The 11,819-nt window shown below is 42.9% G+C and overlaps 1 protein-coding gene across 4 annotated transcripts in view; it reads right to left on the bottom strand.

The window, feature by feature from the left end:
* Positions 1-1,869: 1,869 nt before the first annotated feature.
* Positions 1,870-11,819, bottom strand: part of fam131ab (family with sequence similarity 131 member Ab) — a 27,141-nt gene continuing 17,191 nt past the window's right edge. For all 4 annotated transcript variants that reach the window (XM_020586579.1, XM_020586587.1, XM_020586563.1 and 1 more), the window contains exons 2-5: positions 11,689-11,782; positions 11,375-11,557; positions 5,260-5,391; positions 1,870-3,403 (exon numbers count right to left, since the gene is read on the bottom strand). In XM_020586579.1, coding sequence (XP_020442235.1) covers positions 2,763-3,403; positions 5,260-5,391; positions 11,375-11,557; positions 11,689-11,758 — 1,026 coding nt within the window. In that variant the 5' untranslated portion in view covers positions 11,759-11,782 and the 3' untranslated portion in view covers positions 1,870-2,762. The remainder of the gene's footprint in view (positions 3,404-5,259; positions 5,392-11,374; positions 11,558-11,688; positions 11,783-11,819) is intronic.

The following is an 11,819-nucleotide window of genomic DNA, read 5'->3' as shown; positions in this document are numbered from 1 at the left end:
AAACCGGGTGGGAGAGGGGGTAGAAAATGACAGGAGAGAGATGGAGACGGGAAACATTCATCAAGCTGTCTGTGTGTACATGTCAGTGAGAAATCTTTTCTTTCTGTTCTTATAAGGACAAAATGTTCTCGCAATAATAGATAGATAAGGAAAGTACCACTTCTAAGAAATTAAATTTAGGACAGGGTTAACATAAAGGTTAAAACTGGGTGAATGAACAGATGTCTAATGAGAAAAATGCACTCAGCTGAATGTGAGAAAGAACAAGACAGCAGGGTGAATGAAAATCTCAAAGTGCCTGTCTCCTTTCTCTCACACACATATACACACAGCCAGGGGAGACAGGACCCTCACAGAGACGGACAGACAGAGCGAATGCGCAGTGGAAGGGCAGGTCGGCGAATAATGCCAAACTTGCGTCACCATTCCCAGACAAAAGCACAACCCGCCTCGCCAGCATCGCCCGGCTTTTAATGTCAACCAAAAGGACAACGATGCAAATGGGCCCCACTGTAACCTGCCGCTGCAGTGAGAGAACACACACACACACATATACACACACACACACAATGCAACAGGATATTTAGTGCCTCTGTCCAAGTGATGTATGCGGGGTTTTACTCTGCTCTTTCTCACATTCAAAGGGAGAAGGAAGCCAAGCTACAGCCTGAGTGACAGAACGGAGGATGTTGATGGCAACGTGGGAGATCAAAGGTAACTAATGAAAGGCACAGCTTCAGTGGTTCCCCCTGAGTTGTTGATGTCTTTCCCAACTCTGCTAACTGGAACCCCTCATGTTCATGTCATTTAGAGTTAAGAAGTGAGCAGATCTAGCAACATCATCCATTGCTTTGTCATCACATGTACTTTTAAGTTGTTTTTCTCCATCTCGAGCACCAGTAGAAGTCCATCCTCCAACAAGAGCTCAACTGTAGCAGACACTGTTTTAAAGGGAATCGCTGTATTGGAGGGCTTTCGGAATGGATATACAGTGCAAGCATGAGGAGCTTGCTGACATCTTACAATACACACACACACACACACACAATTACACACACCTGCACAAACGTCAAACATACAGACTCACACCTTGAGGCTTTTCTAAACATCATAAAACAGGGATGTGAGGACTGAATCTGTGCTTTAATTATTTATAGAGAATAATTCCACACTCTCTCTCTCTCTCTCTCTCACACACACAGAGGATGAGCTACACAGCGGTGTTGTGCGTACAGGCGGGATGCACTGATGCTCTGGTCCAATGGGATTTCCTGAGTTGTATGAATGACAGTCCCTCTGGGAGAACCTCAACGAGGCTCCTCACATCACCGTGAAGATGGGAGTTTCTGCATGTGTCACATAAACATGCGCTTTTGCAAAAATCATAGAAAAAAAAAACAACAGGGAAATGATGGATTAAAAAGGTTAAGCTTTTGAAGAGTCAGTATGAGGAAAAAAAATCATTTAAAATTCATGAAAGAAAAACAAGCTCTTCATGAGGATCATGACAAATGGCCACAACAAATCGTATCACAGTTTCCTCTTGAAATAAAAAAAAGATTTTGTTCACATTTGTATTTTTTTTCCCAGTAGACTATATCACACAGTGATAATGAAGAAAAGGAGAAAACTACAGCCACATTAGCTTCGTGCAAAAAACCACATACACTGGCACGCCGCATAGGCAAAGAGATCAAAGCAAGACAGAGCATACAAAAATATAGAAAATCTCCGATGCAACTCGTCTCTTCACAGAAAAAAAAACAAACTTTTCTGTATTTTCAACCTGCACCACTTCCTGCCAAACGCCTATCACCGAAGGATCACTTCAGGAACATTCTGTTTGCTGTTGTCACTGCTGCTGTGTAATTTTTTTTTTTTAGGACAACCAAAGTCCTCATGTCTTCCATGCAGGAATCCACAAAATCCCAAAAATATCCAGTAGCTTTATTTGATCATTATGGCAGATTTCCATCATAATGATGTTGGGAATAATATGAACAACAACATGTTGGAGTGATAGAAAACTAGTACAATAAAAGCATATCATTCCTGTCATATCATCTGTGACAAGTCTTTTTTAACTTTATTTTAAATTACATACTGAATCCTGTCACTTTTAAAACATTCCAGCATTTGCTCATAATTGCTTGTGACAGGGTTAAATTGTTTGGCATACTCAGCAAGCCATGCCCCAAAGGATGCTATTTTGTCTCTTGCAAAGGAGGAGAAGGGGTGCAGGTGGGGAGGGCAGGTCCCAGGATGCAGTGTCAACCTGCCCTCCCATGGGACGCGCTGTGTAGATGGCCGAGGGTTATACAGAACAGCTAAGATTACAAACCGTGCTCAAGACCAGGTCAGCCCATTAATTTCAGCACTTGCAAAACACATGCAAAGATAAGTCAGAGTTAGAACTCAGTCATTCTGTCTGCCAGGTAGGAACGGAGCTGGAAACTGGGCGTCATACCCATGGTTAACTTGTTGGACAGCTGTCAAACACTCCTGTTCTCATACTACTAAAAAGATTGTTTGGACGCTTTCAGAGAAAACAGTTGATAAAACAAATGGGGAGAAAAAAAAAAGTTACAAGGTGGAGAGGAGGAGCTGAAATGCTGCAAGTAAGGCAAAGACGGATGGTTTATACTTCAGTCAGAGGAGTGTTGATGTTAAAACTTCTCAGATGCCATGGTGGAGAGCTGTTGGAAAAAAGAAAATCCTCAAAAGATTTGGAGGGATTAAACACTGAGGTAAGAAGAGAGGAGTCACTGGTTGTTTGGCTCTACTGGCCTCTCCTCCTCCTCTTCATCCTCCTCATCCAGGGACACCACTCCAGAGGAGGCCACGTCAGAGACCCTCCTACGTGGGTCATAATTGGGCGGGTACTCCACCGCGTTCCCCTCCACCTGGCACACTGTGTTCTCATAGTCCTTGCAGGGGGTGTCATCATCCTCGCCGGGTGACAGGTATGTCTCAGAGTAAGACACAGAGTAGCAAGGGGAGTCCTGATCCCTAGAGGGTCTGATGCCCCGCCCTCCTCCGCCCAAGCTGTGAAAGCCACAGTCCCCCCCTCCGGGGCCGCTCTGCCCCACCCTCTGAAGTCGGGCCAGCAGCTCCTCCCCTCCCTGCAGTGCCGACAGGATCTTTGCAGCAAGCTCAGCAATGTTGCTGTGGGAGTGTGTGCCACGGTGGCCGCCCAGGTCACGCAGCAGCAGATGGTGGTCATCGAGGCTGCAGAGGCTAGAGCCCAGGGTGTCTGGGGAACCTGCTGTGGGTGAGGGCTCACCACTGCCACCTCCCTCTCCGCCTCCTCCACCACCCTCAGAAGATGGCCCCCTCAGGCCCAGGTGTTGGCAGAGCTGGTTGTGGATCAGGTCCTTCAAGTAGGGAGGATATGATGGCACATCTAGAGGGAATGATACAGACTGTGAGCATGAAGTCCTGAAGGAAGAAGAAACAGCAAACAGGGAAGCACATCCTTAAATAATGTATAACCAGCCAGTACAGTAAACTTCAATTTTTACTTATCTAAAAGTGTACTCTGTGGAGGTTTTGACCACTAGTGGTGCTTTAGAGCAGGTTTCTTCTTTCGTTGTGTTGCTTTACCAACACTGATGTCTTGGCCTGAGACCTGTACTACAAAGTGAGTTCAACTTCTTCTGGCTCTCTTGGTGCCACCTAGCTTCACTGAGCGCAACCTTGGCCGTCCTGGATAGCCAGTACCATGAAGCCAGTTATCAACTAGCTCTGTTAAATCTGGGTTTTCTTATGAAGTTACAAGCACATTCACGTGAAAGAGGTGGAGTCAAAGCATCAGCACCATGACTGAAGTAGGCAGGATAAGTTACTGTTGTGATCTAGGCAATTTAAAAGTGAGATAGCTTTGCGGTACCAGAAAACAGAGCTGAGCCCAGAGTTAGCTGGATAAACCACTAATCTTGCTTTGTGGTACAGGCCCTGGTCTCTCATGAAAATGAGATTGGAAACCTCAGTGGAATCTTACCTGAAAGAAATGTGAGATACAAACACGACACCTGTTAAACGTTTTCATGCTCTTCCTCCTGCTGGATACTCGGTAGCAGTGACACAAGATACATGCATCAGCAAAAGGCAGATAAAATGAAGCCTGCCAGCTGGTAAACATGGTGGTAAACAATGCATGTTTGGAAAATCTGCTTTACAGAAAACTTATGAAGAAAGACATTCAACATTTAGTTAATTTGTTAGACCTCAAAAATATGTTCTGCTGTAAATGCAATGCAAATTTAACTCCACAGGGCACCTTTAAGAAAAATAGTTTTGCTCTGTTTTTACATCAATAAACCAGACTAATTTAGGTCAAACAGACAAAATTGTCTTTTGTATTTTGAAAAATGAAAATATGTGAAAAATAAAAATACCAAGATTCAACTCAATTAAAATAAAAACTTTAAGAACAAAAACGTGCCACAACAGAAAAAGAAAACTGAAAACAGCAAAAGAAACTGAAAATCACCCACCGCATTAAAAGGGATAAAAAAAAATATCAGCAATGGGAATTAATGAAAATGTTAAATGGAGAAGAATATAAATATTAAACATAAATAGTATGAAAATGTAACCATACTTGAATATTTTGTAAAAATACAGTAAAAGTCGAAACATGAAAAAAAGTCGACATGTCGAAACAATTTGATTGTAGCAATGAAACCACTTATAACATCAAAATGCTATTTTGTGGCTTATGAGGTTGACAATATGTGACCACAACCAACAAAAAGTCAAAAAATAAAGTTTTAATAACAAGGAACTGGTTTCATGTTGAGTTCATTTTCTCCACATACATGCATGGATGTGTGTGAAAGTCAGATCACTATTTTGTCTTTGTCACAAGGTATGAAGCTATAGGTGTATAAATGAAAATTCAGCAGCAACATGCAGCTGAATGTTATGAGCTACAGTACAGTGCAATCAAGATGAAACGTTTGGTACACACACACACATGCACAGTGTATTTATAACCCACCCAAACATCATCCTCCCATAGACACAGTCTGTGCAGCAAAGGAAATCATATTAAACTTGAAGGTGGGATGTCAAATTGCACCAGAAAAGATTGTTAGAGGATGAAAACTAGGGCACTGGGACAATGTAAGATAGAGGATGAGGATGAGGCTGTGGGATGGAGTAGTAAAAATGAAGGGGACAATATGAAGACAAACATGATGGAGCTTTGCCACAGCTACTGCAGTGTAGCGGTTCATTGTGTGTGTATCTGCATACCTGTGCTCTGCGTGGCGGGCTCGCTGGCAGGACAAAAGTCTTCATCATACGAGTCATCATTGGATTCGTCGCCATCCACAGAGGACCAGGCCCTCAGCTTAGCCTCTGCAATGGCAAACTGCTCGGCCACACCTGCGGACACGCGCACACACGCATGAGCTGCACAAGCAAATACATGGTTGGCATGGTAACTAGAAGGCAGCGGTCCATTGTCTCTCCATGTGATATGACTGTTTTTGACTGGCAGGTCTCTGTGAGGAACAAAGTGCACAGCGTAGAATGAGACTGGACAGAGACAGCATTCCCATTAGAGTCAATGCTCTTCAGCAGCCATTTAGCTGGTGAACTTAAGATGGCCGTCACTGGTATGACAATTCTGACATGCTAGACTCAAGCTGCAACCTGCAAGGCTGAGATATGAAGCCAGTACGGAAGTGTTAAAACATGCAGATCCTCGAATGCCCAACTTTACAGCAGAAAAACATTTTTACAGCCTGGTAAAAAAATAAGTTTTGGTCTCTATAGCTAATTTCCCCTTCTAAGACAACTGTATGGGGGGGTGAATTTTTATCTAACTTGCCCATTCGAATTATATTAATGCTTAAAATTATGCATAATTAAAGGCGTGGCTGCTTTGAGTGACAGACGGGAGGGTCTGCCATAGGTGTCAAGTGGCCCACCTCAGCTCTCTTCACCCATTTTGCCCATTTCTGGATTAGGCAGAGTGAAGCAATGCCAAGATGGCAATGGCCAGATTTGAGCTTCAAAACTGCCCTTCAGAAAACCAGAGGGTAACGTCATGGAGGGTTTGTACATCTTTTATGCACGATCAATGGCTAATCTCCCACATGCAGCACTGGTCGTCATTTGCTATGACACACTATACGGGGTAAAACGGTCGTCACATTTAACACCCATTTTTGGTCACAATGCCCCACAGCTGTCAGGTCGGATGGTTATCGAGCTAAATCGCGTAGTCTGAACCCGGTATTAGATACATGTACATGTAAAACACAGCCACAGTGAGCACATCAGTGTGCGTGCGTGTGTGTGTGTGTATTTGGCTAAGGTGACTCAGCATGCACCAAAACCAGCCAGCTACAATATCCCAGAGACCACTCCAATCATCGTTGGGAGCTGACCAATCAGAGACTAATACTCTCCCTCTCTTTTTCATCCTCTTCTTCCTCTCAATCCATGTTTTGTATTCCTCCCGGTTCTTCCTCTCTCTTTAATGTCACGCCTATCTTCCAATCGACTCTTTCAATAAACACCATCGACTCACCTGACTGTATTCATTCCTACCATTCCCTATTCTTTCTCTGTGCAGTCTTTCAGCCTTGTCCCTCACTTCTCCTTTTGATTTCTAGCTTTCTGACTCACTCCTCAGTCTCCTTCTCTCTATGGTCAATGCTCAGTATTCATACGTTGTCTCCCACCGAGAGAGATCGATGCTCTCATTCATCTTCCACTGTAGCTGGGCCCTGAACTCTCCTCACCAACACCAGTACATCAAATGCAAAGTCTGCTCTTTGGTTCGCTTTGAAAGCTTTTCTTTTTTTTTTTTTTTTATTCCTTTGACTCTAGAAGAAAAACGTTTCACCTACATATACATACTTATGTCACTGACCAATGTTCTACACGAAAACATCCTGCTCTTTTGTCTGTATGACCACAACATCATTCCCAGCAGCAGTGCAGGAGGTAACCTGGCTTAAAGGCAATGGTAAGAATATTTTAACAATATTATTTGATGACCATTTAAATTCACTTTGTTACATGATAGAAACATACGGTTATTTGCACAGATATATCAATAACAACAGTAAAGGGTTGAAAATACTGACTAAAATCACTCACCACTTAACCACTCACTGTATAAACCACGAACAGGCTTGAAAGAATAAATCAAATCAAAATCAAGGCTCCCACAAGTGAAGCCACGGCAAATCAATTACTCCCCAGTGGTTGGTCACAGTCTAAATCCTGCCTTCTCCATGTTGGTGGATGAGACATGAACCACACTAAAACCTCAAAGTACAAATCAAATACATTTTCCCCAGAGGTGGTTTTTGGTAGATATCATAATGCTGATTTGTATACAAGTGGTCATTTTTCTGGTAAGTTTGTTTTTATTAAGTTACTGATGATATAAAAAAGGAGGTTGAATTGACAGCTTTGATTGGCCGTCTGATGCCGTCACTCCACTTTTGTTCTCTACTGTGCAGAATCTGGTTGCAAAATAGCAAACTGGCAAGTCACTGTATTCGCGATATTTTGGCTTCACTGTTGCATAGTGGAGGGAAGTGGTGATGCCACGTCCATCGTATGTAGTCAGTGGTTTTAACCCTAACCATAAACTGTGCTTGTAACCCCACTCTGCCAAAAACATGCTCACTATGAAGTGTTGAAAGTCTTTTGCTCTCACGTTTGTTTCCATTCCTTGTGTAGACTTCGCACTGACTGACGTTCATTCACTCGAGACTAACCCTTTCCATAACCACTCGCCTAAACCTAACCTTAAAACCATGTTGTCACTCTAAAATTAAATGGTTTACTTGCTGTTTACCATGAGGAAGTCGAGTCCCCACAGTGTGAGTGAGCTCCCAGTTTCAGGTCCCCCAAAGCATATAACAAGGCAACACATGCGCTAAGATTCTACAGTAACTTAAGACAACTTTTTCTGAAGGTGTCTGTTGTATGTACTGCGCTGTGGCCAGCTGCCTTGTGTGTGAAGTATCCCTGACATTTTAAATACAGTGGTCTTCAGTTTTACACTTGTCAGTTCTTATGTTTTTGCCATGAACATTTATTTAGTTGGAAGCCAAGAGTAACCTTGTGCTGATGAAAATGGAGCATCTTGTTTTTAAGGCAAGGTGCCGACAAGTTTAATCTCCTTATGACTCCATTTTTAAGAGTAACTGCAGAGTTGGGTGATAATTCTCTTAAAAATACCGATTACAGCCACTTTGGGAACAACTGATGTAGTTTGAGTGTCTGTCAAAGGTCACTGTCACAGTCTGTGGCACTATTGACTATTGCCGTCACTTGTAGCAAACACACTTTCAGACCTAATGCCAATTTCACATTGTAGGTTTTCCAACAGAAATGTTTGCTGCTGGGTTAGTTTAAATCTGGATTCACCAGGCCATATACACCTCTGCTGCACCGTCACACTGCTGTGCACCAGAGACTGGAATAGTGCCACTCGAATACACACACACACACACACACACACACGTGTGCTCTCCACAAGCTCTCTCACTCTGTCTCTTTCATTCATACACCCTCACACACCGACATAAGCCTCTCTCTGTATCGCTCAAGGCTGGCAGCCAGTTTCATGTGTGTGTTGACAGAAGTCAGTCTATAAATACGACAACCCCAAATGCATTTTCAAATCTCAGGATGCCTCATACACACACACACACACACACACACACACACACCTTTACATTGACTTAAAATTCATTTCCTGGAAGCTTACCGTAGCCTTAACCATAATCACTACTTGTCTAATCTTAACCCTTACTTTAACCTCACCCTAACCTTGAACCAAACGGGGAGGTGGATCCCAATGTTCGGGAGCCACCACCTTAAACCAAGTCAGGTGGGGATCAAATGCTTGTCACCATAGCGCAAGTGTGTAAACATGTTTCGGTCTCCACGATGTGAGCTATGTTATAAACACACACACACACACACACAGACCTATAGAAAGACAACTATAGGTCACTCTGACATCATGCATTCCCTAGTTCCTTATCCTAACCTCAACTCCTGTGTTGTCTTCAGTGTCAAAAAATGACCAGTCACAACTTTAACGGCATTGAAAACACCCTAAATAATCTTTTTTCAATCTTTGTTCTTGTTCAAAAACTATTAATTGGGGCTTTGAGGGCAACATTTTTAACAATATGCAAGCCTGGTGTTTCAAAATGAAGAAACCTGTCACCCAGCAGTGTTTCACTGATGTGCTTTTAATCATTTTTTTTTTTAACAACAGTGGCGGTCTAAGTGGTGAGGATCAGCCAAAATGTCCTCAGCAATGACATGAAACAACAATTTGTCCACACAGTGTAATAAAGACGTGTACACACAGGCATGCTCTGCTGTAACTAGCTTAAGTATCCACCCAAGACTCACTTCACACATTTGCATATGGTCGCTTTATGTACTATCACGCTCGCTGACATTCACACAGTGTATCCAGTCACCTACAGTAAATGAAACTCCGGGCTACAAGGAGACAGGTAGCAAAAAGAAGAGGACTCAGCACAAATGGCAGCTCCCAGATGGGGTGGATGCATGGTGATGATGTAAGATGATGGGACGAGGGAACTATAATGTATAGTAATAATGCTTCACCAGCCATTCTTGGGATTAGTCCCTGTTTATGTGCCATTTACAATAAACAAAAAGACTTAATGACATGACACACATGGCCAGGTTCAAGCTGTTGTAGTGCTCTGAAGAATCATTGAGTCATTTGAACTTTGCCATGTTAATAAATCAGCTTGACTGAATCATCATTACAGATGCACATAACCAAAAGATACTGAACTGGATCTTACTCCTGCTGTGATAACAGCACAATCACAAAAGGAGAAGTTGTGTAAAGAGCTAGATAGTAGAGAGGACAGAAATGGGAGAACAGAGGAAAATTGCTCAGTCACAGTGGCACCAGCCCAGAGCAAAACCTTACTGTGCAAATTAACCTTGAGAGTCTGCATTGCAGGGAGCGAGCGGGAGAATGGAGGGAGAGCAGGCAGGAGGGACGGGGTGGAAGAGAAGGAAGAAGGAGACAGAGACAAAGAACAGAGAGGAAAATAAAAATGAGGGGACGGTGTGAATAGAAGAGAGTAAACAATGAGTAGAGGGGGCAGGCATGAATGCAAAAAAGTAAAAGATGAGGCGAGTCAGTAAAGACAGAGGGGGAGTAGTGCATTGAGAGGAACGCCACCCATGGTGGAGAAAAGAGCTAAGAATGAGACTATAAAGCTACAGAATGAGGCACCGTGTTTACACCTGGTGTTAGCATGTATCTCGATATCGACATCTGTCATTGCTGGCTTTTTTTTTTGTCTCAGTTCTGCTGCACTGTGGTCAAATTTCAACATTCAAAGTAGGTAGGAGGGAGTCAAGTCACCCAGGTCCAGTGAACAATGCTGTTATATTGGTTCTGTTGTTTCGCCAAGGACGGGCTCGTCCAGAGGTCTTTGTCGTACAGCTCAGAAGTTAGACATGACATTAAGAGGCCTTTCAACTTGTCGGGTGGATTTAAAAAGGAACCGTCCATGAATCATGTGTCCAATGTCGAAAAGTGTTTTCTGTGGCTCTAGAGGAGCTTTGTCAAGTCAACCCTGATGACATCATAGCACTCAAGCTGGCAACATGCACTCACGCTCGAGCCCCACATAGTTCCAGCTTGACTCTCAATTTGTACCTGACTCAGACTGCAACTGTTGCTCATGATTATCTCTGCAAAGTGGTAGAGTCAGAAAATTTTGGACCTTCAGAATTAAATTGCCTTAGAGCTTTTCATTTTGACCACTTTGCCTTTTGTGAGCGCCCCCACTTTTATAGAACAACAGTACTAACTAGGTAGCACTCAGAGAATGCAAACCTCCACCAAGGAGGCGCACTGTCCCCATAATGCCATTATAATTAAAAGCAATATTCCCATGATAGTTTGACGTTCACAATGCGACTCCTTGACCATGAAAACCTACCTCTAGCATTTGGAATTACACTGATATCATTATTAATTTGAAAAAAAAAAATTAAGAATAGTTCATTAATGACAGTTTTCTTCATGGTCTATCTCACTAATTTTTGAAGATACCACAAATTGTTGACACTCCACCAAATCACCTGCTCAATTTTAAATGTTTGCTTTTGTTATGTTTTCATTTAATTAGGATGCCCTCTGTTTTCATGAGTCCTCCTGCCCTCGGTGTCTGAGTCAGCTCTTCATTGTATTTGTTGTTCAACGGTAAGTGCACATTCAGAAACTCTCTTCTAGCTTCAGCTCTGAGTGTAGCAAAGCAGGGTGGTTTTTCATGCAATATTTATGTAACAAACAAGTCACTCAAATAGAAAAGAGAAGTCTTACCGGCAGCAAAGCGAGCCTCCTGTTCGCCCTCCGTCAGGTCGGAGTAAGAGTTGAAGTCAGATTCCAGAGCTGCTGGGGTGTCTATAGGCTTACACCACCCTTTCCACTCAATCAGATGGGCTACTCTGCCCTGCGCCATGGCTGTAGGCTTTGTCACATGGTCCTTCACTACCTGGGAAATACCTACAAGACAAACATTAGGGTTTAAGCTACAGCACAGTCTTGTAACGATTTATCTATAGAGTGTACAAATGCTTATGTTTGTATATCAAGTGTATCCAGAAACTTGTTTTTGAATTCAGTGTTGCACTCACCATGCAGGGAGGATCGCGCTAATGCAGCAATCTCTTGAATAGTGAGAGCTCTTCTTGATTTTGGTAACATTTCAATGGTGTCATCAACATTCACCTAAAACGACAAGACAGACAAGTGTGACTCAGAAGAA

The sequence above is a fragment of the Monopterus albus genome, unplaced genomic scaffold (genome assembly GCF_001952655.1).
Source record: "Monopterus albus unplaced genomic scaffold, M_albus_1.0 scaffold8.1, whole genome shotgun sequence".
NCBI lineage: Eukaryota > Metazoa > Chordata > Actinopteri > Synbranchiformes > Synbranchidae > Monopterus > Monopterus albus.
Note: the sequence above shows the minus strand (reverse complement) of the source record. Positions and strands in the feature narration are given on the sequence as shown.